General features: G+C 38.4%; 1 protein-coding gene across 1 annotated transcript in view; it reads left to right on the top strand.

Annotated features, from left to right (window-relative positions):
- The window catches only part of insrb (insulin receptor b), an 81,557-nt gene that overhangs the window by 30,738 nt on the left and 30,569 nt on the right, over positions 1 to 20,250 (top strand). The window contains exon 2 of the mRNA XM_051695468.1: positions 384 to 932. Within this exon, the coding sequence (XP_051551428.1) occupies positions 384 to 932 (549 nt within the window). The remainder of the gene's footprint in view (positions 1 to 383; positions 933 to 20,250) is intronic.

The following is a 20,250-nucleotide window of genomic DNA, read 5'->3' on the forward strand; positions in this document are numbered from 1 at the left end:
TTAATGACTTTACTATTATTCTAAAATGTGAAGGAAAAAAAATGTAAAATAAAGAATAAGTAAGTGACCCTAAACTTTTGACCGGTAGTGTATTCCCATTGAAAATGGAATCATACAATAAAATTAATGAAATCCTTCAGAGGCTTTGTAAACAAATATTCATTTCATTCTACCTTGTGATAATTATTCTTTAAACGTAAAGTATATTTTAAGATATTTTCCTCATTTATGCTGATTTTGCAACAGCTACCCACTGAAATTATATTTAGCTGATTTTGGTGAATTTAAGTGAAATAACGGTTTTGTTACGAAGTAACCGTGTGCCAAATAAACTCCATAATATGCTAATCACTCTATTTATTTTCTTTTTTTTCCTAATGCAGTTTGCCCCAGCACGGACATCCGCAACAATGCGACCAACCTGCGTGTTCTCGAGAACTGCACGATTATCGAGGGCCACCTGAAAATTCTGCTCATGTTCAAGACCAGACCAGAAGACTTCCGTGGCCTCAGCTTTCCGAAACTAGTCATCATTACAGATTACCTGCTTCTCTTCCGCGTCTACGGTCTGGAGAGTCTCAGCGACCTGTTCCCAAACCTCACTGTCATCCGTGGCAACAACCTCTTCTTTAACTACGCCCTGGTCATGTTCGAAATGCTCCAACTGAAGGAAATTGGCCTCCACAGCTTGACCAACATCACTCGGGGATCGGTGCGGATCGAGAAGAATCCAGATCTGTGTTACTTGTCCACCCTCGATTGGTCCAAGATCTTTGATTCGGTGGAGGATAACTACATCGTGGCCAACAAGGATGATCGGGAGTGCGGAGATGTTTGCCCAGGAACCATCACTGGGACGATCACCTGCAAACAGACGACCATCAACGGGCATTTCGGCGAACGCTGCTGGAACCAGAATCATTGCCAAAAAAGTGAGTTGTGTTTTTTGCTTCTTTCAAAGCTGTTGGTGTGGTGTAGCAAAGTGGTTCTGAACTTGTAGGTCAAGACCCAAAAATGAGCCTCAGATCTGTTCTGATAGGGTCGCATAGTGCAGGTAAAAAACAATGCTAAATGCAAATAAAAAAATTAAACTAAGAATATAATTGTACTTTTAAGATTGCAAAACCAATAGACTTGTACTGTATTAAAAGGGAGGAGAAAATTATGGCGATATCTTTTGTTGTTGATGTCAAAGGCTATGGTATTATGGTAAGTCCATCTGACACTCTGTAAATCTTGCCAAATTAGATAAACGTGGGCAGGTTGCGTGACCTCGAAAAACCACAAAACTACACAAACTGGAAAGAAATACAACCCTGACTACATTAAAACTGATTTGGGGATAGGTTTTGGTACTGTATTTGGTCACCTCTAGATGCTCAATGTAAAATTTGGATGCTGAAGTAAACCCAATTGCGATCTACTGGTGTATTGTGCAAGTGTTTTAGGGAAACAGTTACTCAAAATTAGTTTTCTATTTATCCTTAAAATATGGCAGTGGAGCACCATTCCTTTTTCACTTCATAGTGAATCAAATTCTTTGCTGAAAAGGTACAAAATATTGTCTGCAAGTCTGTGTTGATCTCTGTTATGGCTGTGGTCTCAGAGTAACTGTTTTAAGGAAATAGTGCCAATTAAGGAAAATGTGATTTTGATTTATTTGTGGACCAATGATGTCCTAATTGGGTTAATCTAACTAAGAACATGTACCCAAAATAAAAATAAATATATTGTTGCATGAAAATAAAGCATATTTTTAGAGTCATTAAGATGTTGTTCATTGTGACATTATTTTAATGACAATTAAGCATCCCCCCTTCATTTCTCATTACCTTAATGATAAAAAACTCATTCTCATCAATGCAGTGTGACAAAAAATATATATTTAATTTGTGAAATGTTTACAGATCATGATCTTTGTACTGCATTTTTATTTAAATTTAATATGTATTTTTTATTTAAACATTTTATTTTATTTTTTATATAAATGTTTATTTTATTATTATTTTTTTTTTTTTTTTAAATGTCCATTTTTATAGTTAGGTATTAAATGTTTAATAAATAAATGAATATTTTAATATTTTAATACAAATATTATTTTAGATTTTACATTGTCATTAAATTGACTTTTATTGTATTACAGTGATGAGAATCTAATTAGAATCACCAATGGAGAAAAAATAGAAAAAGTAAAACTGCCGCATTACGGGAAATAGAATTTGAAGAGGAAATGTGCTAAATGTGATAATGAAAACCATCGTAATGGTCTTAAATACAGGTTTAATTTTATTTTAATTTTCAACCAAAATATGACCTGGACGTGTTTTTGTGAGATCCACAAAGCAAGCGTTTTAGGAAAACTGTTTACCCGCAGTTAGTTCTTATTTACCCTGGAAATTAGGCATTGGAGCTGCTTGGTTAAAATATTAAAATATTGTTTGTGTTGGGCTCTCAGCGGCCTCAGAATCACCAGAGTCGCTTATACTTGTGGCCTTGCCAATTAAGGAAACAGTGATTTTCATTTAGTCGCTTGTGGACTGACGTTGTACTAATTAGCTCTGAAATAGGTTGTGTATGGTGTACGCTCTCAGTCTCAGCAGCCATAGCAACCCAACCTTGCTACTAGCCCATTAACTATTTCCTGTGCTTAGTAAACAGAGGCTTGGGTGACAGCTTGATTTGCAAGTCAAAAGTGACTACAGTAACAAAGATGAACAAGAAAGGACAGTGCGTGCAAATACCAATCTTACAGTCGCCCCACCTTTGCGTTCTGGCAATCTGATGGTTCAGCGTGTAACTCTTCTGGTCTCCATTCACTTCACACCTCATTCAATCGGATTCAACTCAAGTTCCTTGTTTACTTCCCTTTCCACTCTTGTTTTTGGAGGGAAACGAGATGGAAGGACTTGATTGGCTCATGCATCCTGTAACATCCTGGAATCAATAATCAGTTAAAAACTGCATTAATGCAGGTAGGAACTTCTAGAATTTTGCATTGTGCAAAGGAAAACGTATTGATTCAAAGATCAAGACTACTGTTAAAGTTGATTAGTGCTAGGAATGGGACAGGATAGTTGACTTGTTGGCCAAAAACCAATCATGACCCTAAACCAGCCTAATTATACTGGGCCTCCTTAAGACCAACTAATATGAACAAGTCATTCAGATAGCCCACCAAATAGACCACGGATTTCTAGACTTTTTGATTTTAAAACTTTAAATTTGAGCCACCAGTTTGATACCCCGTGGGCTGGATGATTTTGAGAATATTTAGTTTTACACATCCCTGTGGTGTAGGTGAATGTGTTTCTGTATTGGTAACAAGGCTGATTTTATGTCAATGATGTCAGTTTCTTGAATAAGGCCAAGCGATGATCTGCCAATCTGACTTCAGCCCAAATAAAGGTCCACATGAGGTGTCCCTTGCTCTTCAAAGGGCAGCTGGCATGCATGACTAAAACCACTTTTTGTCATGTGATAGGTGAAAGTTTAGTCGGGCATAATGTCAAAGCAGACCCCATTTCTGTAGCATGATGCAATGGCGCTGTATTTGGGCAAGCGCTGGGGGTGAGCGAGTGTGTAACCTGACAGCAAGATCCCATATCCCGAGAAAAACACGGGCTCTCCTTGTGCCAAATAAATAGAACTTGATCTTGTCATGCTTGTGTAGTGCAAACATTGTGTTTTCTTGTTTATTTGTGTAATTGTTTTTATGTTAAAATACTTCATGTTAATTTTTTATCAAAGTTTAAGCACTGTGGCTTTGCAGTGCTTTAAAATCATTGCCTCTACCAATGGTCTGCGTTTGGGGTGGGACTAAAAGCCGAAACATACTCTGCGCAAGTACGTGAATGCAGATGTGACCACTTGGACACTGCATTGCCAGTGCACATTGCGGTTGAACATGCTTAACGTGCATTCTTGCGTAACTGTGGCAGTAACAAACCTCAGTACTCAAGGGAGTATGATAAATTCAACTTAGGGGCTGTTTACACGACAACGTTTTCAACTAAAAACGGAAAACGTTTTATGCGTTTTGGCTGTTCGTTTACACGACAACTGCATTTTGGGGCCTGAAAACGCAAACTTTTAAAACGGGTTTCAAAGTGCAAGTTTTTGAAAATGATGCTATTATCGTCTCCGTGTAAACATACAAAAACGCGAATTTGTGAAAATGATGACGTCATGCGCACGCGTATTACGTGTTCAGTCTATAGGCATGCGCGCGAGTACTTCAAAACAACGCGCGAGACATTCAAAACTACAATGGCGGACTACAGGACTGTGTTTGTGCTGCTCAAGATTTTGAGTTTATTGACGCTTCTCCAGTAAAGTGTAGATTTACTGCATCACTACTACGACCAGCGATCGCCATCTTCATTGTTTGTATTCACCGCTCTGTGGAAGAATGCTTATGTGTGCAGGTGCTTAGAGTTTCTTTACAAAGTGACATCGCCAACTACTGGCCTGGCATGCATAATACAGCGTTTTTAGTCGTTTTCACGGATCTGTGTGAACAGGGATTGTTTTGAAAACGTTGTCGTCTGTACGCGAAACTTTTCAAAAACGCAAAGGAAAAACATTTCTGTTTTTAGTACATCGTTGTCGTGTAAATGTACCCTTAAATTCTGTGTCTTAAAACTGGATGTTAATTAATCTGGTAAATTGCTATAAATATATTAACTTTAACTTATTAAATACTCACTGTAGAAGCAGACAGTTCAAATTAATCTTGCTAAAGCCCCCTTTACTGCAATGTTGAAAATGCAGCGTGTACTTGCATTGTGATATGAATTGTGTTCAGACACAATTGCGTTGGAACTATGCATGAAATTGTACCTTGCGTGGCTAGAAGCGTCTGCGTTGACATACCTGCGTATAATATGTTTCTGCCTAATCTGTTTGGCCAACCAATGGAAACTTTTGATTTATCTCGCAGTTTATCGGTGCACATTATTCCAAATAAAAAAAATTAAAAAATTAATAGAAGCTTTACCTCTGAAACAACTTTTCCGCTGATGTCACGTAGATTTTTATGAATAGCCAAATAGCTTCTATGGCACTTTAGTAAACACGTTCAGTTCCATTCTGACATGGAATGCTTTTCACAAGCCAATAAATAGATTCCCAAAGGACAAAATTTAGTCCTGCTCTGTTTTTTTTTTTTTTTTTATGCGAATGTCCTGTTTCACTCTGAACTACAAAACGTCATATACGTAATATGGGTTGTGAATGCAATGGGTTGTGTTTCTTGTTGGCTTTAAGCTACTAGTTGTAATAATACTTCATGTATGCATTGAATCGATTGTGAAACTGTCCACCAAATAAATGAACATAAGGGTCAACATGTCCAAGAATTAGACACGGCTAAATAAGTCCTTGATCCATTCACGAATGTAGACTAATAAACTTTTGTGCTAAGCAAGCATTGATGTCAGAGTAGTAATCGTTTCAAGTTGATATGTGAGGTTGAGTGCAAAGATAAAATCAGTACAGGTGCTTCTATAAGCGTTGTGTTCCATTCTTAGCGAGACTGCGCTTGAAGTAGATTAAGTAGGCAAACATTTAGTGGTATTCGGTTGAATTGGTGTTTTGAACTTACTCCAATTTCCAGAGTAGAGCAGATTATCACTTGACAATTTTTGCTCCTTTAATGTCTTGTTTCCCAGGTAATGTTTATATAATGGGAACGCTACTGTAGTTGAATTTCATAAGATCATCCTATACGAAATCAGCAAAAAAATGTCAATAGTATTATTGTTTAAATATATAAACAATAATACTATTGACATTTTTTTGCTGATTTCGTAATTAATTAATTAATTAATTAATTGTAGAAAAAAAATAATTGTTAATTTATTCAAATATGGTGTGGTATTTGGTATGTCCCCCTTTTCAAGGCTTGTTTTGATTTAAAGGGGGGACATAACAAATACTAGACATTCTGAAATTCATGTACATTTTTTTCAATTGAGCTTTTCACTGAAATTATGATGCTAATATAAGTAGTCATTTTTTTAATAAAATATTACATTGGAAAAATGCAAAATTTTCATTATTGGCTTTTTCACTAGTAGTCTGACATTTTTGGATCCCACTCTATTTATCGACTAGTGTCAAAAGGCTAAAAACTATATATGTATTTTTAGCTCTATTATTACTATACTTCTAAATGTTATGCTCTTATAGCTCTCATACTTACTAAACATCTTACTTGGATAAATTCAGTCTAGTATTCAGGAATTTAACATTTTTCATGATCAAAAAGTTTGCTATTCAAAAGAAATATAATAATGAAACTTTAAGATAGCGATGCCTTAATAATTGTAACTTTTTTACTCTATAAAAACGGCATTAAAGCAAACAGAACATAGAAAGAGTGACATGGAGGGGCCGACAAAAAGACCCAAGAGCACAAACACTAGATCTTTAGTTTAGATAAATGATATCTCTTCCTCTAGCACACCATGTTCTGTTATTGTGAGTGTTGTTCTGTTGCGCAATCAGGAGGTTTTCAGGTCAAAGTTAATCAGCGGCTGGCTTTTTTGTTGTCATGGCCATTTTTTTCCGCTCTGATGTCAGAGCACAGTTCGTTGTGGAATCTTTAACTCTGGATAAATTGAACCTGACTTAACTTTAACCCGATTAACTGAGCAAACAAAAATCTCTTTGGTTTGGTAGTTAAAGATCCACCTTAAGGCCATCTAAACTCAGTTCTACTAATTTTAATGCCACGATTATCAGGATTGAAATGATAAAGATTTGGTAAGCATAATATTCGAGCAAAGAACAACAGTAGCACGTTAACAGTATTTAGTTGTAAAGTTGTCGCCAAATGAAGCGGAAGTTGGTTTGCTGGTATGTCAGTGTACTTAAATATTAAACATTTCTTTCTCAAGTTTGCTGCAAAATTTTACAAACTTTGATATATTCATACAAGGGCTGGGCGAAATATCAAATATTCAATCATATATTTCTTTCAAATTAAGCAACACTGTGGCAGATAGACATTTGCAGATATTCAATAATAAGGTATACTGTGACAATTAACATGCACGATATTGTTTCGTGAGCACTTCAATATACAGTGAACATTATTAGATAACCTATTAACCAAATTGTTTAGATTTTTCTGAATGCACTGTAGTATTTCCATCAATAAATCAACATTCTCAACACACTAACTCTTACAGTTATAGGAAGACATACCAAATTACTGGGAAATTGTCAAATTTATGTTTCTTTTGCAATTAAACCTTTCCCTCAAAATGTTACCGTTGCATTGGACTATTGAAAGTCACCATGTCTCATTGAATCTTATATGGTTTGATCTTTACAATTTACTTTTTTGTGATATTTTAATTTAAAAAGTACAAAACAAGTAACTTGTAATTCAATACAACACAGTGATAATACCGTATACCGTGTTAAATGCTTCAGCAGTTATTGTGATATGAAAATGTTATACCGTCACATCCCTAGTGGTAGACATTGTGTAATTAGACTAATTTGGCAATCCTTCCTTGCCATGTGACCTCTGAAATGTATTTGTACTTTTTAAGACTTATTTACGTTTTAATTTAAAGTTCAGCAGCTATAGATTTAATCTTCGATTAATATATATACATATTTTCTTTTTCTCCCAATTTGGAATGCCCAATTCCCAATGTGCTTTTAAGTCCTCGTGGTCACGTAGTGATTCACCTCAATCCGGATGGCGGAGGACGAATCCCAGTTACCTCCGCGTCTGAGACCGTCAACCCGCGTATCTAATCATGTGGCTTGTTGAGCGCGTTGTCACGGAGACATAGCGCGTGTGGAGGCTTCACGCCATCCACCACGGCATCCACACTCAACTCACCACGCGCCCCACCGAGAACGAACCACATTATAGCGACCGCAAGGAGGTTACCCCATGTGACTCTACCCTTCCTAGCAACCGGGCCAATTTGGTTGCATAGGAGACCTGGCTGGAGTCACTCAGCACGCCCTGGGATTCGAACTAGCGAACTCCAGGGGTGGTAGCCAGCGACTTTTACCACTGAGCTACCCAGGCCCCCCATCTTCGATTAATTTCTGTAAATTAGTTCAAACTGCGTTCGTGTGTATTGATTCAAAACGCTTATTTGATGATTTGAACTTTTCACAAAAGTGGCATGTATTTTTCATTTAGTATTTATCTATAATGCCAGCCCTAATTTATACTTCTAAATGTTTTGATGTACTCGTAGCTCTTATACTGTGAACTTCTCATTCATATTTCCTTAAATATATAGTAGTCTGCTGAACTTTCTTTGACATATGCTAAATGTTTGCGCAGAAGTGCTAGAAAACACATTAGCGAAGCTCCTGTGTGCTTTTAACTTTTTTTATTACTTAGAAAAAAAAGCAGGAAAGATATGAAGGAAAAGTGTAGCTTCACAAGTGCTGACGTCCAGTCATAAATCTCCCACACACTGGAGACACATTTGCTCAGTGTAGATGACAAGGTTCAGTGGGTTTAAGAAAGCTGATTTTCCTGTTGTCATGGTTAAGTTGAAGGATTCTGAATCTCCTGGTCTTCATTATGACCTTCGGGATGAGATAACGCATACATGTATCATAATGTTACCTTCATGAAAAGACTGTATACCGTCTGTGTACGTGTTTGTTTTGTCTAGTGCATCACATATAAGAATACTAGCTATATATCTCAAGGACAACGATATAGATCTGTTTTACCTAAATATCAACTACTTTGCCTTTATCAGGGTTATATTCTTGTACAAATAGTTCTTGTAGTTTGAATAGCTCAATTTCATGTAAAACTTGGAACATATGGAATTCACCAAGATGCCCTGGTAGCTTAAGCTTTAGATAAAAGACTGCATGCTTGGGTTTGGCATTTCATGCAAATATCAAAAGTAGAAGATCCTTTTTTAGGTTTATTTTAACTGGGTTTTTGCAGTGGTACACATTTTTTGCATGTGGTCAAGCACGCTGTTGCTAATGAGTTTGTTTTTAGACATCTGCTCTGCATGAAAGATCGAGAAAAAAAAGGAAACAAATACACCACACGCCCGGATGTTCTTGAGGTCTGTCATTCATATTTTTGCTTGTCACATTATTGCAGTTGCTCAGAAGATATTGGAAGCATCATTAGCTTTTTTTCACCCATCCCCACCAGGTGTAGTATGTACTGCAAAGCATGAAGGGAGCAGGGTATAGTATGTAGGATGTAGTGTGTAGGGCACTGCATATTGGGCGTATTATGTATTTTGTCTTAAGTAAACATGACAGACCCTCACAAAACTACTACTACTATTTTCATCAAATATGGGTTGATTAGCTGTGATTGTGCAGCTTCACGCAACATTTTCGTTTTCATTATGGACAGACAAATTACGTCTCGCTGGAAACATATATTGAGTCATGACTGGTTAGGACATGATATCAATCAATCTGTCTTGCTGCTTCGTCTCCTCGCTTAATGGTGCACGTCTCTATATATATTTTACATCAAATATGGTCTGATTAGCTGTGGTTGTGCTGCATCATTCAGCATTTCCGTTTTCACTGTGGACAGACGAATTTCGTCTGGCTGGAAACATATTGTGTCATGACTGGTTAGGATACAGTGTTAAGCAGTTGTCTTGCTGCTTGGTCTCCTCTTTTGATGGCGAACATCTAAATGTTATACACCAGATATGTTCTGATTTACTGTGATTGTGCCGCACCACACAGGATTTTAGTTTTCACTGTGGCCAGACGAATTTCGTCTCGCTGGAAACGTATTGCGTCATCGCTGTTTAGAACACAGTGTTAAGCAGTTGTCTTGCTGCTTGCTCCTGAATCTTAATGGCGTACCCCTAAAAGTCGGGTCTTAAAGTCACTGCACCTCAAGCATTTAGCAGTGATGAACACAAAGTGGAAGCTAAATTGGCATGATGCATCCGTGATGCTCGCAAGTTAGCAATTCTTGCTGAAACTAGAATCGGGCTGAATTAAATTTGGCAGCTGAAAATGACTTTTCAGTTGTAGTTTTGAATGCTTTGTGCGTCGCAAGATCTGCAGAATTTATAACTGCAACGGCTTTGAGGGGTTGAGTGTCGTGTGATGTTTACGGACAGGTGTATGCTTCTGTCCACTTTTAGGGGAAATGGTTTTCCAAGTATCAGCAGCACCATTCGAAGTGCTGGAGGGTAAGTGTGCTTTTTCTAACCCATTCAAGAAGTGGGTCATTCAGCTCCCACCTCGAGAGTAAAGAGGCCCCTTAGCATGACAGATAAGCAGTCTATGAGTATTGTTTTTTCCCACTTTACTGCTCTTTTTATTCTCCGTAGCCAACACTTATCTTCACGGTGGAACAGCTGGAGGGTCGCCTGCACAGCTTTAGCAAGCAACAGCTTTTTCTTTGTAGTGTTTCTCAGAATTTGGAGAAAAAAAATATCCTTGGTCGTCTTTTCTACAGTAACAGAAAACAAGTTGTTTGTAACACTTCCATTGACTTAATTTAAACAATCTCTTTCAGTTGAAGTTTAAGATGGCAAAAATTGGGCAGTGGTGGCTCAGCGGTTAAGGCTCTGGGTTACTGATCAGAAGGTCGGGGGTTCAAGCCCCAGCACCGCCAAGATGCCACTGTTGGGCCCTTGAGCAAGGCCCTTAACCCTATCTGCTCCAGGGGCGCCGTATCATGGCTGACCCTGCACTCTGACCCCAGCCTAGCTGGGATATGTGAAAAAGAAGAATTTCACCGTATATGTGCAAATGTATAATGTGTGATAAATAAAGAAAATTATATTAAAATTGACTGTTGCTTTCAGTTAAAAAAAACTTGTAAGGCCCTAGTCTGAGGCCATGTCCACACTAATCCGTTCAAGTTTGAAAACTCTGTTTTTAGTTTCCTAATGTCATAGTTTTACAAAGTGTACAGTAATGGAGTGTTTTCGGTGGAGGAAAATGGCATTCTAGTGTGAATAAGAGGCGTAAATTGCGTTTTCAAATGAAAATGTATGAATGTGCACGTGGCCTAAAAGAATATGGACAATTTCAAAACAAAGCAGATTCAAACAACAAGCGTTTTTGGAGGAAAACACAGTTTTAGTGTGGATTACAGGTGTAAATGTAGTGAAATATAGCATTTTCAAACAAAAACGTACTAGTACGGATGTGACCTGAATTCTGTTATGTTAAACAAAACTGAGAGTACCACACTTTTACTGGTAGCTGAAAGCATTGTCACATTAGCCAAAATATTAAATGAACAAAAAAAACAAGTGGCTTCGTATATAAATAACGTAAATAATGTTCAGTTACTTGTTAACATTTATACTGCAGTTTGTAATGGCTAAAGTCCTGCACTACATTTTGCCCCCTCATTGAATATCCTGTTTCAATCGGAAATGTGTTCAATTTCAGAAGTAAAATAGGTTGCAAACAGCATTTCACATTGACTTGAAGCAATATGAGTATTGCCATTTACAGTCTACTGTGTTTTAATTAGGGATGTGCACAAATAATCAACTAATCAAGTACTCGTTCTGCACCAGCTAGTCGACTATTAAAAACACTACTCAGTTATCGCAAATTGGTTTTTCTTTGCACATTTGCCTGCCACGAGCAGCACTGAATTTACTGTATTTTCCCTCTGAATCTCTCACCAAATCTCAATTAAAATTGAGTCCACTGGGATTGTCTGTTGTGGATGTGTTTCACTGAGGTGTTGGATGAAAGGTGAAATGATGGCGTATGTGCTTTCGAAAGCAAAGCCAAGTGTGGCAGTACTTGTAATATATTGATTCCTATTAAATTCCCTATTAGTATTCAGTTCTTGTTGGAGTAATGCAGACCAACAGACAAGGATCTGCTTAAATGGTGGTAAGAATATGTGAAGTGGTACAAGAAACCATAATGCTGTCAGTATTGGTTTCAATGTTTCTAAGCTCCTGATGAGTGCAATTTTTATTGCGAGTACGAGTACTTCAAGTTTTTATTTTTATTAATGCATACTGTCCGGGTCAAACCCCCCCCCCCCCCCTCTTATATTTATACCGTTCTTGGTGACAATTGTGAATAAAACAAAATATAAATTTCATGGATATGTAATACTTGTTCTTTTTAACTTACATTTTAATGAATGAGTAACTTATTACTCCTCTTTTTTCTTTTTTTCTTTTTTTTTTTTTACGAGTTAGAGTACTGGACTTAAAAAATTATTGATCAACCATTAATAGTTTAATTGATTTTTGTTTTTAACGACAACTAAGTGATCGTCATTTGTCCATTTAATATTCTTTTGCTTTTATTCATCAACGGCCACATGCTTTTGGTCTTTTCGTACCAATTTGAACATACAGACTTATGAAACGTTCTGAAGGCAAAATCTGTGTTTCTTGCACAAAGCTCCCTTGATTGATGAGCCAAAAAGGCCATTTGTAAGCCCAACGCTCCTGGCATCTTAGAGTCGCCCCTTCCCAGCTTAAAGCTTGCCCTGGGCTTTAGTTACCCTGCTGCTTGAACTCTGACACAGATACTGTCTCTGTGTAATACTTTGAAAGGTACTCTGTGCCTCAGTACCATAAGCACATACGAAGCGCTGCCTCGCACACTGTCCATTCTGAAGGTTTGTTTGCAACCGTTTGTGTTTAGGAAGAGGGGAAGTGAATGTGTTGACTTTGTGTTTGTTGCTGTTTAGAGAATATATTGCGTCTGTGAGATGGTTAGTATGTGTGCAAGATGTATGCACAGGAAGGATGAGGCCCTCTGGCAGCTGCCGCTGATTGATTCTCACAGACAGTGAAGCATTGTGTTGTGCTACAAGAGGGAGAAATGCATGAAAACGCATTCTGCTTTGTGGCTATACAGTTCTGCGTTTACTTCGGCCACATCCACACTAATCTGTTTTCGTTTGAAAACTCAGGAAAACGATAACGTTAGAAAACTGAAAAAGTATGCGGTAATGGAGAGCATTTTTTAAACACTCGGTAAATGTAATTCTAGTGTGGATACCGAGGCGTGAACGTAGTGCAATCAAGGCGTTTTCAAAAAAATGGATTAGGCCACGTCCACCCTAATCCGTCTCCGTTTAAAAACTCAGTTTTCAGTTGTCAATGTTTTCCAAAGTATGCGGGAATGAAGAGCGTTTTCGAAACGCTTCGTTTTCGGTGGAGGAAAACACACCATTGTAGTGTGGATAGGAAGTGCAAACTATAATGCGTTAGTGTGTTTTCAAACAAAAACAAATCGGTGTGGACATGGCGTTGGGGACCATTGGTACCGGTCCTTTGGTAACAAGTCAATACTAAAATTTTGCAGTTTTATTTCCAATATTAAAGATATTCTAAAAATAGTAAATAATTTAAAAATAGTCTAATGTAGCAAAGACTATCCAAATAATTTCAGTAGTTTTACTGTACATTTGATTACTTTTGTGTATATACACCGATCAGCCACAACATTTAAACCACCTGCCTAATATTGTGTAGGTCCCCCTCGTGCCGCCAAAACAGCACCAACCCGCATGTCAGAATAGCATTCTGAGATTATATTCTTCTCACCACAATTGTACAGAGCGGTTATCTGAGTTACCATTACCATTTTCTGTTGACCTCTCTCATCAAGGCATTTCCATCCACAGAACTGCCGCTCACTGGATTGTTTTTGGCACCATTCGGAGTAAATTCTAGAGACTGTTGTGTGTGAAAATCCCAGGAGATCAGCAGTTACAGAAATACTCAAACCAGCCCATCTGGCACCAACAATCATCCATGTGATTATCTAATCAGCCAATCGTGTGGCAGCAGTGCAGTGCATAAAATCATGCAGATACAGGTCAGGAGCTTCAGTTAATGTTCACATCAACCATCAGAATGGGGAAAAATGTGATCATAGTGATTTCGACTGTGGCTTGATTGTTGGTGCCAAATGGGCTTGTTTTAGTATTTCTGTAACTGTTGATCTCCTGGGATTTTCACACACAACAGTCTCTAGAATTTACTCAGAATGGTGCCAAAAACAAAAAAATCTAGTGACCAGCGGTTCTGCGGATGGAAACATCTTGTTGATGAGAGAGGTAATCAGAGAATGGTCAGACTGTTTCGAACTGACAAAGTCTTTGGTAACTCAGATAACCACTCTGTACAATTGTAGTGAGAAGAATAGCATTCTGAGATGCGGGTTGGCGCTGTTTTAGCAGCACGAGGGGGACCTACACAATATTAGGCAGGTGTTTTTTTTTTTTATGTTGTGGCTAATTGGTGTATGTGTTTTTTGTTTTTTTCTCTGAATGTTTACTTCAATCCTTGATAACTCTTAGATACCTGAAAACTTTATAGTTAATTTAAATTGCAAAAATGTAAAATTCTGTTGTTTACTCACCCTAATATCATTCCAAACATTAATAAAGCTCTTAAATCAAATTTGCCGGCTTCATCGATAACATGAAACCTAATTGGTTGTTGACGCAGTTGCCATATTTGTCACACTTTATTTATTTGAAGGTGAACGGCTAAAATGTTTTTAATTTTCCTTAAATTTAAGGCTACATGCCAGTAGCGTAGTGTGTTCAATACCATGTTCATTTTTTCACTGGTTTTGGTATTGGTATTATGACAACCAGAATGTACACCCTCCTAAAACCGGCAAACTGCAACGTTTGCTATCTGTTCAGGGCGACATGGTTTCTGTCAACGACACGTGTTTTGATCTCAGCCAAATGAGTATCAGAAACATCCATTTCACATTCTGTTTTCCGGTGGCTTTTTGTTTGGATTAGGAAGTGCAGATATTGGATTTAGTGTGTAAACTTACCCCGTGCCTCTTCCTTTCCCTTTTCTGAATGGCAGAAAACAGCTGAAGGGACTCGTGAGCGCTAGACGAAAGAGGGCGGTTTATCAGAACAGTGTGTCAGTAGTGCTATGCAAATGCAGGGCGTAGAAACGCTGCCATTGATAGCGTGGAGGAGAGAGCTGCCTCCATCTCCCTGAGGGCTGCTTCTTTAGCTAATGAATGGAGGCTGGCGTTGTCAGTATTCCACTGCAGCCACGCACAAACATACAATCACGGAGGAAGTACAGCTGCTAAAGCTATTCTTCCGAAACAGCTAATCCGATACATACAGTTAAATATGAAAAGGTTATTTTCTTGACAGGTTTTGTGAAAAGCACCCAGTTACATGTTTTGAAAAAAAATTAACCCTAAGTATGAGTAATAGTAATAGTGATGCTTGCCTTGGCAAACACTACTAACTTTCTCCAGACTTTGTTAAAATAGAAACTTTAAGTATAAGTTTATGGGGGTACGAAATGTACCTGAGAACCTGAGAAGTTTGACTCACATCAGATGAAGCCAAGACTATTCTCGAACACAGTGACTGGCTCCCTTGAGTGCACAAAACTAGCAAACTATTTCTTGACAAGTGTAGAAGCCTGCACCCAAATGACGGTTGTATTAATAACTGAGGAGGGGTCGAGCACACGTGGGCGGCTTCTGTTTTCAGGGTTGCTAGGCAACAGTGAGACCGCTGTGATGGAGACCAAATGTGTGTATGTGTGTCATGATTGGTCTGAGTGTTCAGACAGGTGTCTCCCAGAGGTTTACATGACGGGAAACGATCCAAATCTATACTGACAAGGAATCTGGCACCTTTGTGAAGTTCACAGAAAATATCTGGAATTGTTTCCTGCGTTTGTAAGGCTGTTCTGTCTTCTACAGTTATCAGTGCTCTCATGGGGCCTGTGGAAGTGACTGGCTTTTACTAGAAGATCATGGATTCCACTCTTCTACAGAAGAGGTTATAAAAGAGACAGTTCAACAAAAAATGTAAATCTTGTCATTTACTCACCTTCATTTTGTTCCAAACCCACATCAGTGTGAATGAATTTTTTTTAATAATCATTAAACGGTTCATAGCAGAGTTCAAACGGCAGGTTTATTGGGTAAATTATCTTTTTTTTCTTCTTTTTTTCAATTTGGAATGTCCAATTCCCAACGCGCTTTTAAGTCCTCGTGGTCGCGTAGTGATTTGCCTCAATCCGGGTGGCAGAGGATGAATCCCAGTTGCCTCCGCGTCTGAGACCATCAACCCACGCATCTTATCACAAGGCTTGTTGAGCGCGTTGCCACGGAGACATAGCGTGTGTGGAGGCTTCCCGCCATCCACCGCAGCACCCACGCTCAACTCACCATGCACCCCACCATTATAGCGACCACGAGGAGGTTACCCCATTTGACTCTACCCTCCCTAGCAACTGGGCCAATTTGGTTGCTTAGGAGACCTGGCTGGAGTCACTCAGCACGCCCTGGGATTTGAACTAGCGAACTCCAGGGGTGGTAGCCAGCGTCTTTTACCACTGAGCTATCCAGGCCCACTTGAATTATCATTGTTGATTTGATGATAACTGATAGTTTCCAAAAGCAACAATTTGTGCTGAGTCAAAAGTCATTACAAAGTATGCTATATTGCAAGTCTTCCTGAATCAATACAATAGCTTTGTGTGAGTGGGTGATTCTCACGAAGCCCGTTTTATTTAACCCCGATTCAGTACAGAAAAAACTAATTCTGGTTTGCGTAAGGAAACGAAAGCCTTGAGTCACGCAAGATTCCACTGAATCTCACATCTAGCCCACATTCGCGCATAGCTCTAAAAATTGCCCGATATTTGACCATTTTACTATTATCATCTGGATAATTGTGTTTGCTTGTTAGCATGTCAATTCCATAATCTACCAACAACTTTTTGAATGTATTGTAAACGATTTGCATTTTTAATTATTTTGTAAATTGAGTAAAAATTGTGCTATAATTGCTATAATTTAAATTACGTGTTTAGTGCATCCGGAAAGTATTCACAGCACTTCACTTTTTCCACATTTTGTTATTGGATTAAATTCATTATTTTCCTCAAAATTCTGCTAACAATACCCCATAATGACAATGTGAAAAGTTTGTTTGAAATCTTTGCAAATGTATTAAAAATCACAAATGTAAGAAAATCACATGTACATAAGTATTCACAGCCTTTGCCATGACACTTAAAATTGAGCTCAGGTGCATCCTGTTTCCACTGATCATCCTTGAGATGTTTCTACAACTTGATTGGAGTCCACCTGTGGTAAATTCAGTTGATTGGACATGATTTGGAAAGGCAAACACCTGTCTATATAAGGTCCCACAGTTAACAGTGCATGTCAGAGAACAAACCAAGCCATGAAGTCCAAGGAATTGTCTGTAGATCTCCGAGACAGGATTGTATCGAGGCACAGATCTGGGGAAGGGTACAGAAAAATTTCTGCAGCATTGAAGGTCCCAATGAGCACAGTGGCCTCCATCATCCGTAAACGGAAGAAGTTTGGAACCACCAGGACTCTTCCTAGAGCTGGCCGCCTGACCAAACTGAGCGATCGGGGGAGAAGGGCATTAGTCAGGGAGGTGACCAAGAACCTGATGGTCACTCTGACAGAGCTCCAGCATTTCTCTGTGGAGAGAGGAGAACCTTCCAGAAGAACAACCATCTCTGCAGCACTCCACCAATCAGGCCTGTATGGTAGAGTGGCCAGATGGAAGCCACTCCTCAGTAAAAGGTACATGACAGCCCACCTGGAGTTTACCAAAAGGCACTTGAAGGACTCTCAGACCATGAGAAACAAAGATTGAACTCTTTGGCCTGAATGGCAAGCGTCATGTCTGGAGGAAACCAGGTGCCACTCATCACCTGGCCAATACCATCCCTACAGTGAAGCATGGTGGTGGCAGCATCATGCTGTGGGGATGTTTTTCAGCGGCAGGAACTGGGAGACTAGTCAGGAATGAGGGAAAGATGAATGCAGCAATGTACAGAGACATCCTTGATGAAAACCTGCTCCAGAGCACTCTGGATCTCAGACTGGGGCGAAGGTTCATCTTCCAACAGGACAACGACCTTAAGCACACAGCCAAGATAACAAAGGAGTGGCTCCGGGACAACTCTGTGAATGTCCTTGAGTGGCCCAGCCAGAGCCCAGACTTGAACCCGATTGAACATCTCTGGAGAGATCTGAAAATGGCTGTGCACCGACGCTCCCCATCCAACCTGATGGAGCTTGAGAGGCAAAGAAGAATGGGAGAAACTGCCCAAAAATAGGTGTGCCAAGCTTGTAGCACCATACTCAAAAAGACTTGAGGCTGTAATTGGTGCCAAAGGTGCTTCAACAAAGTATTAAGCAAAGGCTGTGAATACTTATGTACATGTGATTTTTATTTTTTATTTTATTTTTTTTAATTTTTAATAAATTTGCAAAGATTTCAAACAAATTTCTTTCACGTTGTCATTATGGGGTATTGTTTGTAGGATTTTGAGGAAAATAATGAGTTTAATCCATTTTGGAATATGGCTGTAACATAACAAAATGTGGAAAAAGTGAAGCGCTGTGAATACTTTCCGGATGCACTGTATTTCGGCTTTAGATTGATGACCGGCCACACTGCTTTCTAGATATTGACATACACTATTGAAAACATATATCGGTCAACAGCTAGTCAAAAACAAGAAATTGAAATAAAAGAAATGAGTTAGTGTCCGTTCCTAAATGTTAATGAGCACAAGTGCATCTGTTTGGAACCGAGATCTGAATAAGTAGCTTTGAGTTGTCCAAAGGGAAGTCTTTAATGAATTGAATAGAGCAGGCATTGCATAACTTGTTTGCGAGCAAAACAAGCCCTCCCTCCTTGTGGGTGATGGGAGAAGATTGTTTTCCATGGAAGTGTCACATAACCGCTGTTGCCTGTTTAGAAAGTGCTCTCTCTTTGCTGTTTTCCATAAGAAAGGCAGTTTCTTGGTAGATGCACTCCAATCACCTGTACTGTACTTAAGTTAACAGGCAGTGATTAACAAATGGAGAGCCTCTTGTTTGTTTGACAAACTGCCATTTCTTGGCCATCATCTGCTGATCTTTGAAACGGTTTGACTTATAAGTCAGCCACTCCTCTTCAAAGCAAATTACTCAATCAGTTACAAATTATGTTGATGTCATGGCCATAGCTTGACTGACAATCTGAACAATCAACACGGTAAAGAAAAATCATCAAAATATTTACAAAGATCATGTGATCCGTCATAACTTACCTATTGTTTAACTCAGATTATTTACAAGGGCATTTTCGTATTTGCTGAATCCTAGGCTCTTGGGTTACCAGCGGTCGTTGCACCATATGAAGCAATATGTTTGTACTTAATGCGAGCAGCGTGATATTCTGTTCAAATATTTAATTATTTGGGTTGGGAATAGAGATCCGGTTCTTATTCATAATTGGTTCAGTTTTTTAAAAATACAGGAACCAAATGATTTGAATGCAGTTTCCATTAATGGTTATTTTTTAAACATCTTACTAAAATACAGTGTTTGTTTATCACTATTTAGTGGTGATGCAAACAATAAAAATAATACAGTGTGAAAATCGCAAATGAATGACTCTAAAGAGTAAAAATACATATTTAGAATATGGTTTAATTTTAATAAATAGGACTTCAGTTTAAAAAAAGCATTAAAATAGTATTAAAAAATAGTGTGGTTTTGTTTAGCAATATTGTTTATTAAATTTAGGACCAATTGTTGAGGTGGGGAGAACACTGCGATAATCGGTAACACTACAGTATGGTTGTGTACGTTAGGTCATAAAGTAGGAAGCATGAATTATCAACGAACAATACTTTTTAGCATTTTATTAATTTTGGCCAATGTTAATTTCTACATTTACCAATTCATTTTAAAATTTTAACTTTAATGCATTATGAATTTACAGTGAACAATAGTGATTTATAAATGCTAAAAAAAATGTATTGTTCATTGTGTTGTTTGTTCGTGTTACCTAAAGCATTAACTTATGTTAAGGAATATAACCATAGGCCATATCCACACTGGACCACATATTCTTCCATGGGAAATGGAAACTTTCGGAAACTATCTCTAGTAACGCAAACTTCGGAATACAATGATGCTAGGATACGGAAAACTGAGTCCAACCAAATAAGTATTAAGGCCAAAGCATACTTAGGTTTTCTGTATGCTGGTGTGTTTTGAACACAGTGTGCTTGACACAGATTTCGTCATCAGCCCAGTACGCATGGACTGTCAATAAAAACTTGCAAACAGTCCGCATTTTAAGGCATTGTGGGTGCATGCACCTGCCGTTGAATGTACTGAAGAGTATTACAAAGCAGCTGTGGTGTTCATGCAAACTTCTGAATGGGCTCAAGGTCAAAAGAGTATACTTTGAAAGGCTGAGCGCTGGTTGCC

Source organism: Myxocyprinus asiaticus, chromosome 50, assembly GCF_019703515.2.
Source record: "Myxocyprinus asiaticus isolate MX2 ecotype Aquarium Trade chromosome 50, UBuf_Myxa_2, whole genome shotgun sequence".
NCBI classification, from domain to species: domain Eukaryota; kingdom Metazoa; phylum Chordata; class Actinopteri; order Cypriniformes; family Catostomidae; genus Myxocyprinus; species Myxocyprinus asiaticus.